Source organism: Lepidochelys olivacea (genome assembly GCF_965140295.1).
Source record: "Lepidochelys olivacea isolate rLepOli2 genome assembly, chromosome: 8".
NCBI lineage: Eukaryota > Metazoa > Chordata > Testudines > Cheloniidae > Lepidochelys > Lepidochelys olivacea.
The window spans coordinates 15,199,066-15,224,843 of NC_140418.1; the positions used below are offsets into that span (position 1 = coordinate 15,199,066).

The 25,778-nt window shown below is 41.8% G+C and overlaps 1 protein-coding gene across 1 annotated transcript in view; it reads left to right on the plus strand.

Annotated features, from left to right (window-relative positions):
• LOC311525347 (organic cation/carnitine transporter 2-like) overlaps positions 1–20,852 on the plus strand; it is a 45,258-nt gene extending 24,406 nt beyond the window's left edge. Inside the window, exons 4-10 of the mRNA XM_084637419.1 lie at positions 112–283; positions 4,838–4,964; positions 9,092–9,192; positions 11,766–11,980; positions 13,408–13,590; positions 14,337–14,472; positions 15,448–20,852. Of these exons, the coding sequence (XP_084493545.1) occupies positions 112–283; positions 4,838–4,964; positions 9,092–9,192; positions 11,766–11,980; positions 13,408–13,590; positions 14,337–14,472; positions 15,448–15,535 (1,022 nt within the window). The 3' untranslated portion in view covers positions 15,536–20,852. The remainder of the gene's footprint in view (positions 1–111; positions 284–4,837; positions 4,965–9,091; positions 9,193–11,765; positions 11,981–13,407; positions 13,591–14,336; positions 14,473–15,447) is intronic.
• The last annotated feature ends 4,926 nt before the right edge of the window (positions 20,853–25,778 follow it).

Below are 25,778 nucleotides of genomic sequence, written 5' to 3' on the forward strand. Positions count from 1 at the left end.
AGGAACAGTTTTGCTAAAAGTAGCATCCGTTCTTGTATAGTGGTAAAATATTTGGCTGCTATTATTTCTGATAAGTTAAAATGCTAATCCACATTCTCCTGTTTTGAACAGGCACAGAAATTCTTGGCAAAACAGTTCGTGTTATATTCTGCACACTAGGCATTTGCATATTTTATGCAATGGGCTACATGTTGCTGCCGCTGTTCGCGTACTTCATCAGAGACTGGCGGACGCTGCTTCTGGCTCTTACTTTACCTGGGCTGCTTTGCATTCCACTGTGGTGGTGAGTGTAAATACTTTAAAAGATGTTTGGCTTCAGAAAGGTTCACCTACAGCTGACAGGGTTCAGACTTGAGGTTAACATAACAGAAATGTGGAATCTGATTCAATATTGGCCTTTAGCAAGAGGTTATGACTGAAACAGTATGAGTGTGTCTGACGTTTCTTTGGGGGTGTTTAATAGAATCATAGACAGTAGAAATCTTTAGTTTTCATTTCTTCTGCCAGATTTTGCCATTGTAGTACAGAATCTTAAATTTCTTTTTTAAAAAAAAATCTTTAAAAAAATGTATAAAACTACTTTTAAATTTAGGGCTGTCTGGCTGTGAAATTAAGGTTGATTCTTGTCTCAATAGCTCTGGATTTACACTGATGTAACTATGCTGGCTTCATACCAATAGCTGAGATTGGAAACTGGTCTATAAGGGTCATAGAAACACCCAAGTCCTACCTACACTTAAAGCTTCCACCAGTAGTACCGCATCAGGGGAGAATTACTGCTCTGAAGTTGGTTAACGTGGACCTGTGGTTTTCAACCTGTGGTCCCCGGCTCCCTGGGGTCTGCAGACTATGTCTAAGGGATCCGTGAAAGGTGACTATGAAAATAAAGTTTCAGGTCCCAAAAAAGGCATTCCGTTTTTCTTACCAATCAAAAGTATGTGAATAACCCCACCGACAGGTCAAAACCCAGAAATATTATCATTACCATAGAAACCCACAGTTAGCCCTTCCTCATGTTGTGTCAAATGTCATGCCAAGCAGGTGCAGCATTAAAAGTTGAATTGTATTCAGTCAACTTTCAGCCTGGTGGCTGAACTTTGTGACTTTGTCCTCACCCATAATTACTTCACACTTGGGGACAATGTATACCTTCAGATCAGCGGCGCTGCTATGGGTACCCGCATGGCCCCACAGTATGCCAGCATTTTTACGGCTGATTTAGAACAACGCTTCCTCAGCTCTCGTGCCCTAAAGCCCCTACTCTACTTGCGCTATATTGATGACATCTTCATCATCTGGACCCATGGAAAAGAAGCCCTTGAGGAATTCCACCATGATTTCAACAACTTCCATCCCACCATCAACCTCAGCCTGGTCCAGTCCACACAAGAGATCCACTTCCTGGACACTACAGTGCTAATAAACAATGGTCACATAAACACCACCCTATACCGGAAACCTACTGACCGCTATTCTACCTGTGTGCCTCCAGCTTTCACCCTGACCACACCACACGATCAATCGTCTACAGCCAAGCTCTGCGATACAACCGCATTTGCTCCAACCCCTCAGACAGAGACAAACACCTACAAGATCTCTGTCAAGCTTTCTTACAACTACAATACCCACCTGCGAAAGTGAAGAAACAGATTGATAGAGCCAGAAGAGTTCCCAGAAGTCACCTACTACAGGACAGGCCTAACAAAGAAAATAACAGAACGCCACTAGCCGTCACCTTCAGCCCCCAACTAAAACCCCTCCAACGCATTATTAAGGATCTACAGCCTATCCTGAAGGATGACCCAACACTCTCACAAATCTTGGGAGACAGGCCAGTCCTTGCCTACAGACAGCCCCCCAACCTGAAGCAAATACTCACCAACAACCACATACCACACAACAGAACCACTAACCCAGGAACTTATCCTTGCAACAAAGCCCGTTGCCAACTGTGCCCAAATATCTATTCAGGGGACACCATCACAGGGCCTAATAACATCAGCCACACTATCAGAGGCTCGTTCACCTGCACATCTACCAATGTGATATATGCCATCATGTGCCAGCAATGCCCCTCTGCCATGTACATTGGTCAAACTGGACAGTCTCTACGTAAAAGAATAAATGGACACAAATCAGATGTCAAGAATTATAACATTCATAAACCAGTCGGAGAACACTTCAATCTCTCTGGTCACGCAATCACAGACATGAAGGTCGCTATCTTAAAACAAAAAAACTTCAAATCCAGACTCTAGCGAGAAACTGCTGAATTGGAATTCATTTGCAAATTGGATACTATTAATTTAGGCTTAAATAGAGATGGGGAGTGGCTAAGTCATTATGCAAGGTAGCCTATTTCCCCTTGTTTTTTCCTACCCTCCCCCCCAACGTTCTGGTTAAACTTGGATTTAAACTTGGAGAGTGGTCAGTTTGGATGAGCTATTGCCAGCAGGAGAGTGAGTTTGTGTGTGTGTCTGTGTCCCTGGGAAAAAGAAAAAGGGGGGGGTGTGAGAGAGCCTGGATTTGTGCTGGAAATGGCTCACCTTGATTACCATGCACATTGTAGGGAGAGTGGTCACTTTGGATGAGCTGTTACCCGCAGGAGAGTGAGTTTGTGTGTGTGGTTTTTGGAGGGGGGTGAGGGGGTGAGAGAACCTGGATTTGTGCAGGAAATAGCCCACCTTGATTATCATACACATTGTGAAGAGAGTTGTCACTTTGGATGGGCTATTACCAGCAGGAGAGTGAGTTTGTGGGGGGGGGGGCGGAGGGTGAGAAAACCTGGATTTGTGCTGGAAATGGCCCAACTTGATGATCACTTTAGATAAGCTATTACCAGCAGGACAGTGGGGTGGGAGGAGGTATTGTTTCATGATCTCTGTGTGTATATAATGTCGTCTGCAGTTTCCACGGTATGCATCCGATGAAGTGAGCTGTAGCTCACGAAAGCTCATGCTCAAATAAATTGGTTAGTCTCTAAGGTGCCACAAGTCCTCCTTTTCTTTTTGCGAATACAGACTAACACGGCTGTTACTCTGAAACCTTTCAGGATTCTAACTCTTACCTTCCTGTCTGTATGCGTTGGTGTGTGCTTTTCCCCTTGTGACTCCAGGTTTAACTTGTTTGTCTTTCTTTGCATTTTGTTGTTTGGTTGGGATATTTTACAGATACATTGTTTATGTTTGTCCATGAATGGAGTATACTAAAGTAAATATCGACTTATCAGTTTTAAATCTGTGTATAGTATCATCAGTCAAATAGCTACGTAAAAGGACTTACAGTCCAGATACACCCCCAGCCCTGACCCCTAAACCCCCCCTACACACACTCCAGCCCTCTGCCCTGACCCCTGCACCCCCCTACACACACCCCAGCTCTCTGCCCTGACTCCTGCACCCCCCTACACACACCCCAGCCCTGACTCCAGCACCCCCCCACACCCTATGCCCTGACTCCTGCACCCTTCTCACACACCTCCAGCCCCCTGCCCTGACTCCTGCACCCCCCCCCCCCTTGCCAAACCATGGGCCAAGACTAAATAAAAATGCTATCTGTGTGCAGTCTGTGCAGCTGCAGTTTATGGGACACTGTCAGATCAAATTTTACCCAACATTTGGTTTTATTTTTAAAAAAAATTACTAGAAATGCTTCCATCAAATTGAACAAACAATTCAATACAAACAAGCTTTACGGAATAAATTGTCATTCTCCTCTGCAGCGTTTGCAGCCTGAACAATGCAGCACTGTGCTAGTTTGTGAGAACCGAATATCGAAGTTGACCATGCTGGGTGAAATGCGGTTTGTAGCAGGAACAAAATTAGAACTTTAAAATGTTAACTTTTAATAAACGTAATTATTTGTACCATAGGAAGGGAAATATTTTTCTCAGGACTATTCTGTCATCACTGCTGCTGTCAGGCAAACAAGGAATAAACAAAAAGTCATGTTAGTTCAAGGTCCATTAGAAATAATCAGTCAGATCCTAACCCCTGGCTTCCACCGCCTTTGCACTAGGTGGGCTGATCAGGGGAGGAGAGTAGAAAGGTGGTGTAGAGCTACTTCCTACTCCAAACCTGCTCCAGAATCCTGTGCCTTGCTTTTTGAAAGGCCAGGTCTCGCCTAGCATTTTGGACACAAGGGAATGATTTGCTCCTTTTCCCATTGAAGTCCATGGACTTTATTGAGAGTAGGATCAGGCTAAGAAAGGCAGAACTAGAGACCACTGGTAGCTGGGAGATGAGTTGGGATTGAGGTCTGTGGAACTTTTATTCAGAAAAAGTAGCATTTGGGCATCTATATGATTTCAGAATTTTCCTCCACTGAATACTGTTTTTATGGAATACGATAATCCTTAATAGTCCACAAGGTGGAGCTACTTCTCTTCCTACATAGTAGAAAGTACAATACATAATTGAGTCGACTTTCTCTTGTGAAGGCAGCTTGTGTATAGGTGTCTCATCCCATACTGATATCTACAGTTGTTAACTTATATGTATCACTGTCCAAATGTTACCCACCTACAGCACAATGTCATGCGCACAGTTTCACACTGCCTTCGTTTCTTTTGATAAAACATTTTCTTCCTGTACTTCGCAAGTTTGATTTGTAGCTTAACTTTTTAGTCCCTTTTAAGTCCATGAACAAATTTCAATCTGTTTTTCACAGTATATGCTCATCTGCTTTGCATAAATGTGTGTTGTGTTTTTGTTTTTAATCACTGCAAGGTACAGCACATTTAAAACTATTTATGCCTGTGGCGATAGGTATGTGTGTCTTTGCAGCCGTGGTCAGTGTGGAAATGCAGACGTTGTTGTTGTTCTGAAACTTGTTGCAGGGTCATTCCAGAATCTCCCCGGTGGCTGATCTCTCAAGGAAGGTTACAAGAGGCAGAAATCATCATCCGAAAGGCTGCAAAAACAAATGGTATTACAGCCCCAGATGTAATATTTAATCCTATGGAGGTAAACTTTCATGTGTATTAAAACTGTCTACCTGATCCTCCCTATAACGTCCTAGGCACTTTCCAAACAGATGTTCACCCCATATCCTTCCTCTTCGTAAATCTTCTGAACCTCCTGTGACTTCCATTCCAGGACCACTCCAGCCAGAAAGAAAACACATCTCTGTGTTCTGCATTGTACCTGTTTGTGCCTTTTTGATTGTAGTCTCTGTAGGGCAGGCTCTTTAATTTGCTTCACAGTTTACTTGTTACTCTGTGGCTTGTACATACCCTGCACTAAGTAGACTATCTGAAATGCTGTCTTATCCTCTGTAATGCAGTAAATCTTCTCCCCCTCATGAGAATGGACTCTGCTTCTTTATATGAGACAGCTGACACATGCCTGTGAATTCTCACTTCTCAGAGTGCTGGAGCCTGGCCATATGGTGGGGAGATTCCTGAGATATCATATAAGATGGACTTCGCTTTCAAATTTCCTCCAGCCATTGATTTTTGAATGTAAAGATCGTTGTCCCAGATACAGATGTAAAGGCCCCCTCCAATGGTGAAACAGAATAAGAGAGCAGATAGCAAACAGGCAAAAACCTGGCCTTAAACTAAAGGGATGAATGAAAACCCATGGATCCCTACATGCTATTTAGGACCATTCCTAGAGAAAGAGAGCCCTACTCAAATTATTTGAGGACTTCCCCTCAAAACTAAAGTCTAGCTATTTGTTTTAGTATTATACAGCTCTTATGTGGTCAGGGCTCTATCTTCCCTGAATAGGACCAAACCCAAAAGTCTGCCAATGTCACTGGGGGCTGGTGCTGAATGTTAAAGGGAGAGACTGTAACTCCTCAGATTGTAAGCACTTCATTGCAGGGATTGGGTCTACCTCTGTGCTTGTATAGTGTCCAGTCCAGCACAGTCCTGATCCTGGTCAGGACCTCTGGGTATTACTGTAATATAAATATATCCAAGCTCAGCATTACTCTCAAAACCCTTTAGGGCGGAGTCGTCATTATGCACTGCTTTCCTCTTTCTTCTTCCCTCAGCCCCACCAATATTCTCCCCCCACTCCTGGAAGTTTTCTTTCTGTCTGAGCTGGGCTAAAACAATGTAGGATTTGAGGTGGGAAAAATGTGTTAATATCCAAACTTGTCTCACTTTTGGAGGTCCCACGAGCCCATTTGGGTGCCACTGATTCTGGAGGATGAGGGACTCCTGGACTCTGTTCGGTTAAGGAGCAGTAGGGTTTCAGATTAGAGAGTTACATTCAAAGCATCATTTCTATCTCCTAGCAAATGACCGGCCTTCTCAGCCACTCCCATACCTTCCTTCTGGGACCTGCCCCATTGAGGATTTCATTGTCTGTGTATCCAGCTACTAATGGGCAGAGCCTCTTCTCACAGATAGCAACTGTTAGAACTTACACTATGTTCCTGTTTTTAAGTTTCCTGTTTGTTGATTTCTTGGCAGCTAATGGTGACACAACTGTATAGTTCTTAATAAAGATCATATGATTTACAAGAAAGGGTGGAGAGCTGCACTGCTGCAAGCAGTTGACACGTGACATATATGTCTTTAGGGGGCAGCACATTTTCAGGAAAACAAAAGCTCTAGTTCTTAATGCTACTAAAAATGTCAGGCTTTTTTTAACGGACTATGATTTATAAAAACAACAAAAGGACCCTGCGAGGTGATGAGCTCCACAGCTTGGGCTGCAGCCGAAGCCCAAATGTCTCCACCACAATTAAACAGCCTCTTAGCCCGAACCCCATGAGCCTGAGTCAGCTGTGACGGGCCAGCTGCAGGTGTCTGATTGCTATGTAGACGTACCCTCAGAAATAGTGTACATTCACCCACAGTAGCTTTATCAGCCTTATTGAAAAGCTGCACTCACACTAGATCAGATACAATTTACAGCACATTGGTGAGGGTTTTTTGGTGTTGAGGGGTGAAGTTTAGGGCTGTTGTTCAAATTAGTAATTCTTATTCATGCAAGTAGTTTCTTTGATTTCAGTGGGACACATTCTGTGTACAAGGATTCCTCACATTGGAGGCAGTTCTGCCACTATTTTTCATGTAGAAAGTACTTTACTCCACTATTTTTCCCGTTGAAGTCAATGAAACTTCTTTCGCAGTAAGGTAATATTCTGCGAGTAAGGGTGGCAGATTCAGGCCCAGTAAGATTGCAGGATTAGGCACTATGTAACTTTTGACAGTTTATTAGGGTCAGAAGCTCCAATGCAGTTGGCTTATAGGGACTTGATTTGGTATTAAGTATTTTATACATTCTTACATTGAGAACTAGGGAATGCGGTGTGTGTAGCTACTGTTACAACAGCCTCAAAGATAACACATTCCTTCCATTCTCTGCATGTGCAAACCTCACATTTATTTACATGCATTTCTATGCTTCAGCTGCAATTTAATCTCAGAATGACCTAGCTGAAAAGGATGTGGACAAACCAGGCATTTCCTCTATCTCCAGGAACCAGCTTGTTGTAAAAACAAGAAATGTAGAACTGAGGCTGATCAGGAAATTGGTGTGGTGTATCACAATATAGGGTTGATCAGATGATAAAACCAGTGGTTGGATTGTCCAACATACCTCTTGAGTGTTGATTTGTACGGATTAAAGTAGTGAATGTTGTACCCCTAAAGTAACCTAATGCTCTAGGAGAAAATGCTTCTAAACAAAAACTTCTGAAATTTACAGTAGCAGAGTATGCTATAACATCATCTGTCTAGTGCAAGTTAAAACTAGTGTTTGAAAGGTACTATTGAAGTGCCAAATATTGTTTAGTATTATTACTAACATGGTTAGGGGGTTCAAAGAACCAACATAAATTCTATCTTTAGAATTTGCTGTCCTCGGCCATTTTGAATTTAACTTGAGAGGAGAAAGGAACCTCCTACACAATTGTTTTTGCTTGCCTTCACTCAGTGTTAATCTCCACATATAGCAGTTTATGGAATGAAGCTAACGTGCAAAAAGCTCTTCTTATTGCAGTTGTAGAAATGGAAGTTTTCACCTTAACATAAATTGCCAGGGTGGATAACTATCATGATTAAAAATTAAATCAGATTGTTTCTGTGTTGATAGTTCTTTACTTCTCATTTCATAGTCGTGAATTGCTAAAGTGGATACTTGAACTTATTCCCTTATTTGGTTTCCTAAAAAAAAGACCAGTCCAGCATTATTGTTACTTTGAGAACCACACAAACTCGGACATGAAATTGTGAAGTAAATACCTTGTGCTATATTTCCAACCAACACCATCTTCTGATGTATCAAACGCCCGCAAGTCAAGGATGCTGAAATGCTTCGACCAGGCTATTAAGCTCCATCAGGGTTTGCAGTTTGAAGTCAGTGGGACTTATGCTCCTAAGTCACTTACATGCTTTGGAAAATCCTTCCCTTAGATATTTAAATATAGGTTTAGGAGTCTAAAGTTAGTCAGAAAAAATTAGTTCACAAATAACTTTTCTTTGTTAACACTGAAGCAATTTTGTTTTGAAGTGACAAAATTTGTAGCCAATAAAAGTAGTTTTGAGTAGAAATAGAATTTTACCCTCTGATACTGCAAACACTTGTGCAGATGTTTAACTGTAGTCACGTGAGAAATTCCATTGAAATCAAGGGACCATTAATGTAACTAAAGTTACATACCTGCTTAAGTGTTTGCAGGATCAGAGCCTTAACTTTCAATATTTTGACTCTTGCTAATAGCAGTTTTGTTAAGAGACCCTACCAGTAATGACATTTTAAGAAAGCATTTTATAAATTAATTATAAATTTTAATTTAAAGTTGTAATAGCACAAATTTTCAAATTAGTTTTACAAAGCCTGAACAAGATTTAAATCAATGATTTTTTAAAAATCCTATGATTTAAATAAAGGGATTTAAATCATGTAAAAGACTACCACTTCTCTTAGTAGTTTGTTCCAATGGTTAATTATCCTCACTGTTAAAAATTTGTGCCTTTATTTATAATCACCCTGATTTAAATTTCTCTGCCTGTAAGGTGTCCTAAAGCCTCTCAAGATGTTTACTGCAGTCCATATTGCTCATTCAGAATAAACGTTTTGCAATACAGAATTGGCTGTATTGACAATGTGTCCATGTATTTTTCCCCTAGCTACAGGAAATGACTTCCCAGAAGCAGCAGAGGCACACCATTTTGGACCTAGTGAGGACCCAAAATATCCGATTTGTCACTATTTTGTCAGTGATTCTTTGGTAAGCAAAAGTATGCTCCTAGAACGCACGAATACAAAGGCCGCTGAATGATAAGCACCTGCTGTTAGAAACTGCTGTGAAAAAAAAAAATTAAGAAAAAAGGAGGCACAGACAAAGTTATTAGCATAAAGTTCAAAGGCCAGTAAACTTCTTGCTAATGCTACAAGATTCAGATTAAACAGGTTGGTTTTTCATTTAAGGTTTACAAGAAGTGTCTTTTTTCAGTAACTAATAAAAAAAGACTTGTGAGAAGAGCGAATATTGACCAGTGTCGAATATTGACCTGTGTGTTCTCACTGCTCTTGAACTTCTTGCAGGGATGTCTGCTGCCATTGTAAAAAGTGCATGGCCCACTCTGCCCTCCAACTTCACTTCCAGCAGCCACCATAGAGTATCTCTTAATAACTTGGAAAAACTAGCTGGCATCTCCTGCCCTATAAATAATGTGTTCTGTATGTTTCGGGTATTAGTACTAGGAATAGTATAGTATAGGGTAGCTGCAAATAAAGGGGTGCATAACCCACCACACATCTCAAACTATATGAGATGAGTCTGTTGCCTCTGAACAAGTGAGAGCCCCCTAATCAAATCCCTTTGCCAGGCTCTAGGAGGTAGGGTGGAAGTCTGAGGCCTGGTCATCACATAGTGTGTAAATCCCCCTACAAGAATGTTCTTTGAGCATCCATATCTGAGCATTAAGCTTTTCCAACATGACAGCCTAATGCAAACTGCATTGGCAGAGGGTGGCCGGTCTAGATTTGATGATGCCTTGAGCTCAGTAATAATTTTTGAAAGCACAGATTCGAATATATGGCAGAACAGCTGGGAATTCAGGATTCAAAGGGATAATTTGTGATAAGAACCATTCTTCTATCTCATTAAATTCTGCCAAACAATTATTGTTTGTAAATCATAGCTTAGGTTGCCAGGTCACACCAGAAAATCTGCATGGCTGTAGTGACTTAAATATTTCCTTCATCATGAGGCTTTTCCTGGTACCTTACAGATGGCACGTTTACATCTCCACAGGTGCACTGATAGCTTCTTATTTTGTTTTAAGCAATTGAACCATGAGCATTTTTTTGCTGTGCACGAACCCAGCAAGAAACAGATTGTCTTTTGGATCGCAAACTCGTTGGTTATTTATTACGTGTGCAGTTAGCATTATAGGGCTTGACCTCCTTGAGGCTCTAGGCCAGGGATCGGCAACCTTTGGCACACGGCCAATCAGGGAAATCTGCTGGCGGGCCGGGACGGTTTGTTTCAGCCGATCGCAGCTCCCACTGGCTGCGGTTCGCTGTTCCAGGCCAGTAGGGGCTGCGGGAAGTGGCTTGGGCCAAGGGATGTGTTAGCTGCTGCTTCCCATTGCCCCCATTGGCCTGCAATGGCGAACTGCGCCCAGTGGGAGCTGTGATTGGCCGAACCTGCAGACAGTGCAGATAAACAAACCGTCCCGGCCCGCCAGCGGATTTTCCTGATGGGCCGCGCTCCAAAGGTTGCCAATCCCTGCTCTAGTTCTCGATAAATAATAATGATAAAGGTGAGAGCTCTGTGCCTACGTGATTCATTCAGAGATTTCCCAGTACAATAGCTGTGACCTCCTCATTTCTTTAATGGATGTCTCTTGTTGGTGAAATGTAACCTTCCCTGGTCAATGTGTCTCAAGATATTCTAGTTCCCTAGTTCTTTACATGCTCTCTTGTTGCAGAGCCGCAGTGAAGTCCCAGTTTTCTTTTTCGGAGTACAGTTCTCTCAGCACAGAGCTCCCTCTCCCATTCCTTGTCTCTAGCTAATAATATCTACTGTAGGCCTCATTTTAATTTTGGAAACAGATTGAGTTCAGTTGTCTAGATTGTTACCTTTCATACTAAGACTGCTATTATTTATTAGTAGTAGTATGATTATTGTAATCACTCTATATGGGTGCACTGCTGCCCTTTACTTGGTGCAATTGGAAATGTTCAGCTGTATGTTAGAAACTCTCTGCCAGCAACAATCAGAAGTTCTTCAGACAATGTAGCAGGGATCCAGTCTAAAAGTGACAAATGCATGAATCATTTTTGCTAGATCTGTATTGGAGAGAAATTGACATGGGCATCTCGTCAGTCGAAGGTAGTGGAAGCCATGTGTGGCCACTGTTGCTACAGGGGCAATAGTGAGGGTCCAGTAGATTGTGCTTACATGGACTCATGCATCAGCAGGGCTAACAAACGTCTCTGGAATCATCTAGTCAGATTGGATTCATTTTTAAACTCAATGGGAGTTTTTTGTTTTTGTTTTTGTTTTAAAGTTGCTTTAAATTCAGGAAAAAATGGAAAGATCAATTCAGTATCTGGAAGGCCTTGTCTGAGTCTGTTACACCACTGTGTACAGCAATAAATCTACCTGATACTAGCTTCAAAGCTAAGAAAGCCTGGTAGGCACTGACATTCCCTACATAGACAAATCAATTTTAATATTTTGCAGAGTAATTATGTGAGAGGCACTTGGCAGTCTGTGACCGTAGGAGGCTGAGGGAGAGCAGGAACAAGTCTGTCTGTCTGTCTGATTCTTTCCTATTTTGTGCCTTTCAGGATGATAATCTCTGTAGGCTATTTTGGCCTCTCACTTGACACTCCTAACCTGCATGGTGATGCCTATGTAAACTGCTTCCTCTCAGCGGTTATCGAAATTCCAGCCTATATTATTGCCTGGCTGCTTCTCCGAAATCTCCCCCGACGGTATTCGATGGCTGCTGCATTATTCTTGGGAGGCTGCGTCCTTCTCTTCATTCAGCTGATCCCTCCATGTATGAACTTTTTAGCTGATATCAACCAGATTTTTTTAATGGGTAAATTCCAGTGCCTAGCACTGGACAGCTATGTGAAGTATTGTGGAGGAGAAGAATCTTTCTCCAGAGCTGTAGACCAAAAGCAGATTCTCCTTACCCATCCTTGCCCTTTCCCTCCATATCTGCTTGCTGCTGCACAGGGAGCTCATGTGACACAAGGGGTATGTCTACACTAGAGCTGCAAGTGTAGTTTCCAGCTCGGGTAGACTTACCTGGGCTAGCTCTGATCGAGCTAGCATGCTAAAAATAGAAGCACAGCTGTGGTAGCACAAGCAATGGGGCAGCCTAGAGGGATGGTATGATCATGTCTGAAACCCTAGGTACATACTCGAGGTAACTAGCTCCTCCTCCCACCCATGTTGCCATGGTTCCTCTTCTACTTTTAGCACACTAGCTCAATCAGAGCTAGCACAGGTATGTCTTCCTGGGGTGGAAATTACACCTTCAACTCTAATGTAGACATACCCAGTGTCAGACACATTCCTAAGCCTTTTCTTTCTCTAAAGTAAAGATAGTTTGTTCTCTATGGTCTGTTAAGATTCAGACTCTAGTCTGGTTTTGCCCTAATTTACACCCTGGTGTCCCAATAAATTCGTGGTGTGGGACAAGGTTTAGACCAAATGGAGTAGTCAATTGGGTGGCATGGATGGTACCAGGACCTGGCATAATCCTGCAGAACTTGTCTCCAGAAGAACCAATTGTCAATAATGTTTTTCCTACTTCGGTCTCATTAAGAACTTGAATTTCGGGAGAGCTATTATGTAGCCTTTGTGATAAATAACAATACTAAAAGTAAGCAAGTGTAGATACTTTTTTTTAAAAAGTGAATGTTTGCTAATTAAAAAATATTTGAAGGAAGGTATCTCATACTTAGAATCTGACCATTAAGTAGCCTTCTGCTAGGTACACTAGAGATTATCATACTGATCTGTTGATGGCTTTGACCATGTGCTTAGGGCTTGGTGTATAAGCATGTTATTGCAAATCAAAGAATAAATAAATGAAAGGGAGAACTGTCTTGCTTATTCTCCAAGAGTGACAGTGGGTTATATTATTTGCTACTCCTGATCTTTAAATCACCTGTACATTGGTATGTGTTTTATTACACAGCTAATCCTACTAGCTAGGGTGAACCAGGATCTTAGAAATACATTGCCAATGTGTTTCTCCTTAAGCTGTCTCTCTGTTCTCAAACTTTATAGGTGACAGGACTGGATGACCTTAGGAGGAAGATTGTTTTATTAAGAGTCTTTATGTTAAAATGAATCAACCAAAAAACCCCAACACTGGAATTAAGTTGACAAGAAGCAAAAAATAAAAATGGGGTTAATAGATGCAGTGACTTGTTACAGTTTATTGATGTTCTGATTGGATCTCCCTTTCAGACCTTCATGTCCTGTCCATTATCTTGGTGATGCTGGGTAAATTTGGGATCACATCTTCCTTTTCAATGGTTTATGTTTACACTGCTGAGCTGTACCCAACAGTCGTGAGGAATATGGGAGTTGGAGCTAGTTCCATGGCCTCCAGATTGGGAAGCATCCTCTCACCTTATTTTGTTTACCTCGGTAAGATACCAGCTATTGTGTCTCCTGCTAGTATTGAAAACAAAATCGAACAAATGCAAGGGTAGGCTGATTTCTGTAACTGTGAACCAGTGCTTCAGTTAACCCGTGTTATGTCTGTATAGTCATGCTCTCGTCTTGCCTTGTAAAGTCCAGGCTTTGCCCTATATTTGTCACAGATTAGTCAACAAATATCCTATAACAGAATCACAGCTGCTTCTACTCTTCTCAGTGAGTAACCTTAGCTCACAGAAGGCATTTAGAAATTCTAACATTGCTCAATACTTTGTGGTTTGGAAACACAGAACTCAAAGAAATTATACCCATATAATAGGATCTGTATTTGGCCATTAGTTTCCTAAAGAACATTTGGCCTCAAAAAATCACTGAACAATGATCCTGACAGAGTATCTGTGTTTTAGAGTATCTCTTTGTTAGGCTTCTGAGGTGACATCTTATCAGGATGAATGGGGCAGTTCACTCTTCTCTCTTAGCTTTTTTTTTTTTTCAGGCTGTCTGGAGACTCAGGGAAATGCCACTATGAACGAATTTTTACCATGTGAAACTTATCTTTGCAACCACGGGGACTAGTGACTTAACTTATTTTATAAAGTTTATATCTTGCAGCACAATGGTGCTACAATTTAGACAGCTGTATGTTTGCGTTATACACAGGACTCAAATATTAACCACTAGTTCATCATGGTGGTGATGTAAACCTGATATCAGCATGTCCTATGTTCTTTTAGGTGGCTATGACAGATTCCTACCTTACATCCTTATGGGAAGCCTGACTGTGCTGACGGGAGTCCTTACTCTGTTTCTCCCAGAAAGTTATGGCATGCCTCTCCCAGACACTATAGAGCAGATGCTGCTGGTTAAAGGGTAAGTGTTACCTTCTAATCTTCTCTCTCAAGAAAATTCTACCATCTCTGAGAAAAATATCTACATAAAATACAGTTCCCTCTTAGCTCTTTGGTCCCCAGCGGTCCTTTAGGGATGGTAAGCTAAAAAAAATTAAGATCTCAAATCAGCAATAGAATTGGCCAAATTGAATTCCACTGAGTTACAGCAGAGATGACTACCAGCAATATGCTGTGCCTACCATACATCATGCTGCTTGAAAGTTGTTCAGAAATTGGAGGGAGTTCTTAGAAGAACAAAAAGGAGTTGTAAGGATTAATGTACGAGAGACAACTGAACAAGCAAATTAAATGGAGCATGGGTAGGCATGTATAGTTTGTCTTTGATGGGTTTGCACAGGAGACATTAAAGGAAGAAGTTGGCCCTACTAATGGAATTTAATTGTGATTCTGTTGATGATTCATGAGCCTGAATAGAATCCAAGTCATTCTTTCAGAGTTGTGTGGCTCTGGGCGGCTCTGTGTGCATGAGTACACAGTGCCCACAGAAAATAAACGTGAAAAATGAGCTATTTTATGTAATCTTTTTAAGAGTATAACCACATTTAAGATATTTAACATAAACATCCTTAACATGTAGCAAACATGGTAAAAATGTTGAATTGTTGTTTCATAGTATGAAAGTTCATCATCCAAATAATTTCTCCTGATACGAGTATGGGTAGAAAGTCCCCTGGGTATCAGTTGGAGGTGTTCAGCACTTTCAAATCCCATGGAATTGCAAGGTCATTGAGAGTTTTCAGCACTTCATTTTCTGATTTAGGAAGATGCTTAAGCATGTGAGTCATCCCACTGACGTCAGTGGGCTTTTAAAGTAAAGCACATGCTTAGGTACTTTGCCAAATCAAGGCCCATATGGACAAACTTACATTTAGGATTTTGGAGGGTACTGTTTTAATTAGAAATTGCACTATTCATTGTTTTTCCTTGTTTACAGACTCAAGTACAGACATACATCTAATAGCACAAGGGTTTCAAAGGACGAAGAAGAAAGCCCAGTGATTCTTAAAAGCACAGCTTTTTGATGACACTACACTGTATACTTCACGATGGACCGAAAAGTAAACTGACTTTTCTTTTAATTTTCCTTCCAGAAAGGGCTAGTAGCAACACTTTGTGTCCTGTAATTATAAACTTATTTATTAAATGAAACACTGTTTTCAATACGTTCTTTTTATATGAAAGTAGATACTGTATATCCCTTCATGAGATCTCCATCCACAGTTGTTTAATGTGTCAAAAACACAGAACTCTGTTGGATAAACACAGTTTATAATTTTAAGAATGACTGACACACTTGCTGTAGATCTCAATATCTGAAAGGTGCTTGTTACTGAGTGCTGATGGAGTGACTTCAGGCCTTAAGGAGCTTAAGATAACTCATGTTAACAAGAGTTAAAAATTGCCAGCTCTTTCCAAATTGTAAGAAAAAGTTGCCAGTGACACTGGATTTCTCGACATGCACAAACACACACATCTGCTCCCAGGCAGGGAGCTTGTTATAAAGTAACAAAGGTGGTGAAAATACCTGGCTTGGCAATTTTACATAAATCATACACAGGTGGCTTTGCACATGATTAATTCCTGAACAACTTCAGGGATGAAAAAAGAAAAACTTTGACAAATGAATTTGAAAATTTGACTTTATTTTAGCTGGAAATGTATTGAGAAGATTTTCTTGCACAAATCATTTGCAATATTGAAGCTTTGCTAGCAAAGTGATTCTGATTGTTTCAAATATCGTTTTAATATGACACAGGGTGAAGTTGTTTACATCTGATATTGGGGTGTGTCCTATTCCAGGTGCTTATTTATTTTTAAAACTATAAATAGGTTTCATCTGTGTTTCTTGTATCCTTTTAGGATACAGTATCCAAGCTAATCCTTCTAAGTCTTCTGTACAGTTTGATTGGGGGCAGTATGTCTATTTTCAAAACTTTCTATTTCCTCTTTTGTTCTTTTTTTGTCAGTTTCCTCACAATATGGAGGGCTAAATTCCACTCTCAGGCGTACCCTGTGCACCTACATAGAATTGAATATGAGAGGGTTACATGGGTATAATTAAGATCAATATTTAGCCTCAAGTCCTGGCCATAAGCTCAACTAAGAGCCAAGAATGTCATTTTACATGTTCTGTTTTCTCACAAATATCATGAAATCGGTGAAATTTTTTTTAAAGAGCAAAACAAAGAAATCGTGTTGAAAATCTGCCAAGAGCCAATTCCTTTGATTACAGAAGCTGCCTTGGTAGCATTTGTGTTTCTTTCAGGAAAACTTCTGTTTCGTTCTCATTTGGACAATGCTGAAAGCACATTTCTTCACCCTGGGACAGGTTTAAGAAATGAATTTCATAAAGCATTCTGTGGTACTTTTTAATTTTTTTGGAGCGGTTTAATAAATAGAGTCTTACCTTTCAGTAATCAAAGCTGTTAGAGGCTTTTCTTTCTGGAAAAGCAGCTCTTTACAAACGTTTAACATTTTACGACAGTGTTAAATTTAGCAGCAGCTAATTATCTTGATAGCCAGGGTGCCTTATTCTCTCCCTCCAGACCATGCTGTAGCAACAGGTTTGGTACAGTGCTTCCTGCCTTATAGAAGTATGTTTTAGACCCTTCCTCTCTTCCTTGCCCTTACTGTGTGCATGCACGTTGCATGTGCTGTGTGTGCGTGAGCTGACCCTGATCTGATTCTGTAGTTCTGCCTGCCCACACCTAAAGGTGTGAGATTGTATGTACCTTATCCCTATCCATTAAATCTCTTATCAGATGTGCCATTGATATGTCTTTAATCATCGGATGGAAGTAACTAGAAGTTGGCAAGTGTTACTGTATTTTGGGGTATAGAACTGACAAATTATGCTGTGTAAAAGGGAACTGCAAGTAACATGCAGGGCCCCTATTAACTTTTAAAGGGAGATTTGTTGTTTCATGCTCCACCCTTCTACATTTCCTTGCCCTGTTAGGGCCATTATGAGATCTGGAGTGAGATTTGCAAAATTGACTCAGGTCAACACCATACTCTACACTGGTCTCAAATCATACACCACGGCCTTATAAAATCCACTTGGCAGGGACTTGTCACTCTGTCAAGTCAAATCGGCGACTCTTTTGAGTTTGCTTTCGTTAACTCTGGTTACAGTGTTTTGGCTATATTTGCATTTTCCCCTCCTAAGAATTGCACTTTGCAACATTCCTACCAGAAGGGCACAAACAGTCTCTTAGAGCATATGTCTACACTTCGCACTGGGGTGTAATGCCCAACTCTGGGAGACATGCCTGCGTTAGCAGGCAATAGGCTAGCCTGCTAAAAATAGAGGGTAGCTGCAGCAGTGCCTGTGGCAGAAGGGGCTAATGGCACCAAACACATGGAATTACACCTCGAGGTCAAGTGCAGACATACCGACTTTGTGTCCTATGCATGAGAATCTGTTCAAAAATATAACTTAAAAGTCCACATGCTGTAAGACTTCAACAGATGCCTAATCTAAAACTGGAATTAACTCTTGGCCAAGGTCTGAATTTCCCTTAACACCCTTAACGTTTAGCTGTTACTTTCCTCCGCTGATTTATTCCATTATGTCACTTGACAATGAGATTTTCTTTCTTGAATTTTTAAATGTTCCAGTGTTTACTGAGCAATCTTAAGGACAATGGTTGAGCCAGCTGAACGGGGAATTTCTCAGTTGTGATGCAAGGCGGATATACCATGGCAATAACGAACAATTCTGATATCACAGCCTGTATTTTAATGCATATTAGTCTTCTAAAAATGGAAAATATAACACAAAATATCCTCTGTGCTTCTGCAGAGTGTATGGGTATTAATATATTAATCTGATTCCCATTTGACAGTTTACCCCATGCACTGTTTTCACAACTGGTTTTGTTAACGGGTGGCACTACCCACCTGGGTTATTTTTCTGTATGACTGAGTGGATTCTCTGATTTTGAAAAGAATGCACTAATTTTAGTAAAATAAAAACCAGCTCAGAATCTAACTGAAATATTCCTCCTGTGTTCTTTTGGGGAGGTATGTTAATAAGATCAATGTGCAGGTGAAGAGAGTCACAGATAAAATCTAGACTAGAGGAACACGATTCAGGTCATCACTTTCAAACAGTGACATCAGTAATGGCAATAGAGGGTAAGGTCTGGAGGTGTTTAGCACAGTTATAGATACTTGTAGAACATTTTGGTGGCACCATATTATATCTAAACTTTGGCAGAGTTACTCTGAGTGCTACATGTTCAGACCTTTGTAGCGTCAGGACATAAACTCAGTAATAGTCTTTAAAGATTCTGTTGGCCTGTCACTTCTTTTTCGTGTTTTGTAGGTTGGGGTGGCATTGGGGCCTTCTGATCTGAACACATTTTTTCAAACTCAGGTTTTTGGAAATGCTCCATTCTTTCTAAAAAAGCCAACACGTAAATTTAATCGAAGCCTTCCTCCTTCCATGAATCACCTTCCAAACTAGAAAGACCACTATGAAAGTAACATTAGAACAGGGTCCTTTAGCACCAGGTAGAGTTCCAAGGTGAGGTCATCAAGGTGTTTTGTGTAATTCCATCTGCTATTATGTAAAGGCTTTTTAAATTTTTACAAGTACATTAGTTAACAGCAGATATACTGTACAGAACATAAATATGTGGCTATAAAGAAGGCTTTAACTGTGCTTCAATTAATAACTGAGGGCCCTGTTCTGTCACCCTTACCTTAGTCTGTGAGTAGTCCTATTGTTTTCCAAGGATTAAGGTACTACTCATTGGAAGGGTGGCAGAATCTACCCCTGAATGAGGGGTTGTGCTAAGATGGTAAATTCACTGTAATATTTACACCAGGGCAGCATGCAAAATGGATTCAGGCTGTCTTCAATCTATAAAAGCTGGAAAATTCAGAATGGCTCATGCATTCTTTTCCTCATCCGCTAGGAATCACTGCCTGTATGTACATAAGATTCCTTGCTGATAGAGAACCCCCATCATCGCTATGAGAGACATGGCGTAGTGGTCATGAGCACAGGGCTAGGATCCAGGAATGCCCAAGTTCTAATTCCAGCTCTGAGACTGACTCCCTTCATTGTTTTGGACAAGTCACTTTGGCCTTGGTACCTCAGTTTCCCAGTATCTCCAGTAAAATGAAGATACCACCTCTCAAGGGGGTTGGAATTAATGAATGTTTGTGAAGAGTTATGTAAATGCTCAGGATGATTCTCTGCCATTTCTGAGCACTAGTTAGAATGTTTGGCTTTACTTCTGAATCTGGCTGGTTATTGTTCTGTAGCATCTGCTGCCGGCTGATCTCAGAGCACTTGTGATGTGAGCTTCACCAGTGCTGGTACATCTCTCTCTCCGCCCCCCCCTTCACACCCCTAAATTACAGATTGGGAAAGAGAGGCACAAAGAGGAGGTGGCCAGGGCCCCACAGAAAGTCTGTTACAGAGCCAGGTTTAGAACCTGGGTTTTCTAGTCCCCAATCCTGTGCTTTCAGCCACAAACTCCTTCCTCGGTGCTATGTAAAACTGCACTTTCGAGAGGGCTTCCTTTTGAGTGTAGGGCACATTTAAAATTTACAGGTTTCAGAGTAACAGCCGTGTTAGTCTGTATTCGCAAAAAGAAAAGGAGTACTTGTGGCACCTTAGAGACTAACCAATTTATTTGAGCATGAGAGCTGTAGCTCACGAAAGCTCATGCTCAAATAAATTGGTTAGTCTCTAAGGTGCCACAAGTACTCCTTTTCTTTTTTTTAAAATTTACATTATTCTCCCAAGTGCATGGTGAGATGATCTTCTGTCGCTAGATTTTCATTTGTTCAGAGCATCCATAATAATACCACTGCCATGGTGCAGATGTCTTGGAACCTGCTTGCCATGGGTGCGGTAGACGCCTGGCTTGACACAACAGCTGTGCTCTTTATGTCCTGGTTCCAAGTGGCTCATCCATTATTATAAATTGCTCTTTGAGGCCCTAAGCCTGCAAGCACTTAAGCCCGTGAGTAGCTCCACTCACTGGAGTACTCCTATTGAACTCAGTGAGACTGCTCCTGTGAACAAAGTTGTCTGTGTTACGATTTGTAGGATTGGGCCCTAAACTTGTACAACTGGAAATTATTTGATCACAACGTGAAATCAGCTTAGATAGCATAGTGCCTTGCTTGCAAATGCATCTTGGGGCACTTTATTGTACCACTTATGCCCTGAGCCTTGTGTATATAGAAAGCCAAATATTTTCAAAATCAAAGAGTGGTTTCTTCTGTGAATGTAAATACTCTTTAAATATAATAAGGTTGATTTAAAATAGTTGATTCTTAAAGCATTTTCCTGTAAAAATTGTGATAAGATTATTTGTAATATTCTGAATAAAATCATTCTAAAGAGAATTCCAAATACGAAGTGTTGTCCTGGTGTTCTTTTATGCCTTCATGGTTTTTTACTTTATTCATTAACCAGATGAAATATGGACCGTCCAGTGCCGCCTCCTCCCTTTTTCAAACCTTCCAGGCCTTATCATGCTTCATCTCACATGGTATAGTGCCCTTTCTCGTGGATTTCAAGTCAAGTTTGCTCTAAGCAAATGTCACAAGTAGGTCTTCACCAAGGGGAGCATTGTCAGTTTCCACTGCCAAATGAGTGCAGGCTTGCAAAGAGGTGACTGGGATGCAAAGGAATTATGTAACCCGTGCCTGCTTGGTGGGTCCTCTGTCCTCCTCTAGTGGCACCTTAGACCATCTAGAGACTGAGTAGTTCGCTACAGCCTTAGCTAAGAGCCATGTGGCTTTTAGCTCATGCAATTGAGGCTCATACACTAAGCTTCAGAGGTCTCAAATTTGATCGCTCGCACCCACCCGCCAACAACTGGGGTCTGTCAGTGTTACAAGAGCAAGAAACTGAACTTTGCCAGGTAAATTCTGTACCAGCCGTTCCTCCACAGATGCTAATTAACCGAGGGTATGTCTACGCTTCGAGCCTGGGATATAATTCCCAAGTCAAGGAGACCTACCCATGCTAGCTGTGATGGAGCCTAGTATGCTCAAAATAAAGTAGTCGGGGTGGTGCGAGCAGTGGGAGGGGCTTGTCACTCCAAGTACATGCCTTGTGTCTCAGAAAGGCATGTCCTCCAGGCAGCTAGCCCTTTGTGCCACCAGGGCTGCACTCTGTTTGTAGCATGCTAGGTTGATCTTCTCATGCTGCAAATTATACCCGAGCTTAAAATGCAGACAAACCCTAAAAGAGGAAGGAATTTTCTTAAGCTAGAGCAGGGGTGGCCAACCTATGGCTCTGGAGCCACATGCAGCTCTTCAGAAGTTAATATGCGGCTCCTTGGATAGGCACCGACTCCGGGGCTGGAATTACAGAGGCCAACTTTCCAATGTGCCGGTGGGGTGCTCACTGCTCAACCCCTGACTCTGCCACAGGCCCTGCCTCCACTTCAGCCCTTCCAGCCCTCTCCCCTGAACCTGCCATGCCCTCACTTCTTCCCCCCACCCCAAGCCTCCTGCACGCCACAAAATGGCTGATCAGGAGGAGGGAGGGGAAGGTGCTGGTCGGCGGGGCTGCTGGTGCGTGGGAGGCGCTGGGAGTGGGGGGATGATGGGGGGCTGCTGACATATAACTGTGTCTCTTTGGCAATGTACATGGGTAAATTCTGGCTCCTTCTCAGGCTCAGGTTGGCCACCCTTGAGCTAGAGCATCCGGTCAGGTATGTATACTCTCCACCAACAGATGGCAGCATTTGCTCAGCTCACTGTGTCTATAACAGCAGTTGTTGCTATCTAACTCATCCATTCAGACATTCTAATTATAGCACCCAATAAATCATTAAGAACTTTTCTCAAGGTTCCCATATGCGAGTGTACACGAGTGCATCTGTTGGCCTCATTTCCAGAGGTTCTGAGCAGCCAGAAATCCCATTTAAGTCAATGAGAGGGGCAAGTGGTCAGCACCTTTTGAGAATCAGACCATGTAACTCTATAGTAGGACATAAATGACTCTTTAGAATTGATAAATCTGTATCTCGCATCACCTGTCTCTCTTGCTTTTCTTTCTCTCCTGCACATACCCTTCCCAACCGCCTTTATTTCCCATTCCCACTGCTAGGTTCCTGAACGGATGCTTCCCCATTAGGCCTTTGCTATTGTCATTTCCAGCAAGAGCATCAGTAATTCTAATTTGCTTACAAACTCCACAGATCTCCTGGAAATCTAGCACTGAGATGCACTATACAAAGTCTTTCTGAACTACTGCCATAGCGTATGGCAGTAGTTCTCAACCAGGGGTATGCAGAGGTCTTCCAGGGGGTACATCAACTCATCTAAATATTTGCCTAGTTTTACAACAGGCTACATAAAAAGCATAAGTGAAGTCAGTACAGACTAAAATTTCATACAGATAATGACTTGTTTATATTGCTCTACATACTATACACTGAAATGTAAGTACAATATTTATATTCCAATTGATTTATTTTATAACAATATGGCAAAAATGAGAAAGTCAGCAATTTTTCAGTAATAGTGTGCTGTGACACTTCTGTATTTCTAGATCTGAATTTGTAAGCAAGTAGTTTTTAAGTGAGGTGAAACTTGAGGGTACTCAAGACAAATCAGACTCCTGAAAGGGGTACAGTAGTCTGGAAAGGTTGAGAGCCACTGGCGTACAGGTCAAAACTAGATGGGTTGTTTCTTGCACAGCCTGAAATAGACAAGTCATGCAAGTTGTTCTACTGAATGGCCAAGATCCCCATCATTTGTCTTACTGACTCACGCTGTATTATGTTGTACATTTCTTGAAAAGCAGAAATAATTACCAGAAGCCAGGTTAGCTTTTGTTGTTTTTCATATAGTAGAGGAGACTAGGACAGCGGAGGAAACTGGGAATAGCATTGTAGGTGCTGTCACACCCCAGGGTTTGAAGTGGTTTCTATCATATACAGGGTTTACAGTTTGGTTTAATGGCTCTCAGCACCTGTAAATAGCATAGACTTTCACCTCTATCATCACTTCACATTTGGACCAGCTTGGTATATGACCAGAAGTTGCAATCTGATGGCTGTTAGGTGGCTGCTACCTGGAAAGGTGGTATCAGAGCAATTCCTAGTAGATAAATGGTGTCTTCACCTTTGAGGAAAAGAAAACCACTATCACAATTGACATCTCTGCTGGCAATCTAGTAGGAAGGCCAAAAACTGAAGAGCCATGGAAACTGAACTACCTTTCCCCAGAGAGGAAAAAGACACCAAAATTAGATTTATTCACCATTAGATTCAGTGTTTTAAAAAGATGTCAGATTTGGGTCCTTAAATATTTAAACTAGGGTTGGTTACCTGGTGTGTGTTTAGATGCTGTCCTGTTACAACATAATTACTCGCAAAAAGAAAAGGAGTACTTGTGACACTTTAGACACTAACAAATTTATTTGAGCATAAGCTTTTGTGAGCTACAGCTCACTTCATCGGATGCATTCAGTGGAAAATACAGTGGGGAGATTTATATACACAGAGAACATGAAACAATGGGTGTTACCATACACAATGTAAGGAGAGTGATCACTTAAGAGGAGCTATTACCAGCAGGAGAGTGTGGGTGGGGGGGGGGAAGAAAACCCTTTGTAGTGATAATCAAGGTGGGCCATTTCCAGCAGTTGACAAGAACGTCTGAGGAACAGTGTGGGGTGGGGAAATAAACATGGGGAAATAGTTTTACTTTGTGTAACAACTCAATCACTCCCGGTCTCTATTCAAGCCTGAGTTAATTGTATCCAGTTTGCAAATTAATTCCAATTCAGCAGTCTCTCGTTGGAGTCTGTTTTTGAAGTCTTTTTGTTGTAATATTGCGACTTTTAGGTCTGTAATCGAGTGACCAGAGAGATTGAAGTGTTCTCTGTCTGGTTTTTTAATGTTATAATTCTTGACTTCTGATTTATGTCCATTTATTCTTTTACATAGAGACTGTCCAGTTTGACCAATGTACATGGCAGAGGGGCATTGCTGGTACATGATGGCATATATCACATTGGTAGATGTGCAGGTGAACGAGCCTCTGATAGTGTGGCTGATGTGATTAGGCTCTATGTTGGTGTCTCCTGATTAGATATGTGGACACAGTTGGCAACGGGCTTTGTTGCAAGGATAGGTTCCTGGGTTAGTGGTTCTGTTGTGTGGTGTGTGGTTGCTGGTGAGTATTTGCTTCAGGTTGGGGGGCTGTCTGTAGGCAAGGACTGGCCTGCCTCCCAAGATCTGTGAGAGTGATGGGTCGTCCTTCAGGATATGTTGTAAATCCTTAATAATGTGTTGGAGAGGTTTTAGTTGGGGACTGAAGGTGACAGCTAGTGGCGTTCTGTTATTTTCTTTGTTGGGCCTGTCCTGTAGTAGGTGACTTCTGGGTACTCTTCTGGCTCTGTCAATCTGTTTCTTCACTTCAGCAGGTGGGTATTGTAGTTGTAAGAATGCTTGATAGAGATCTTGTAGGTGTTTGTCTCTGTCTGAGGGGTTGGAGCAAATGCGGTTGTATCGTAGAGCTTGGCTGTAGACAATGGACCGTGTGGTATGGTCTGGATGAAAGCTGGAGGCATACAGGTGGAATAGCGGTCAGTAGGTTTTCGGTATAGGGTGGTAGTTATGGGACCATCGCTTATTAGCACCGTAGTGTTCTGGAAGTGGATCTCTTGTGTGGACTGGTCCAGGCTGAGGTTGATGGTGGGATGGAAATTGTTGAAATCATGGTGGAATTCCTCAAGGACTTCTTTTCCATGGGTCCAGATGATGAAGATGTCATCAATATAGCGCAAGTAGAGTAGGGGCATTAGGGGACGAGAGCTGAGGAAGCGTTGTTCTAAGTCAGCCACAAAAATGTTGGCATACTGTGGGGCTATGCGGGTACCCATAGCAGCACTGCTGATTTGAAGGTATACATTGTCCCCAAATGTGAAATAGTTATGGGTGAGGACAAAGTCACAAAGTTCAGCCATCAGGTTTGCCGTGACATTATCGGGGATAGTGTTCCTGACGGCTTGTAGTCCATCTTTGTATGGAATGTTGGTGTAGAGGGCTTCTACATCCATAGTGGCCAGGATGGTGTTTTCAGGAAGATCACTGATGGATTGTAGTTTCCTTAGGAAGTCAGTGGTGTCTCGAAGATAGCTGGGAGTGCTGGTAGCGTAGGGCCTGAGGAGGGAGTCTACATAGCCAGACAATCCTGTTGTCAGGGTGCCAATGCCTGAGATGATGGGGCATCCAGGATTTCCAGGTTTATGGATCTTGGGTAGCAGATAGAATA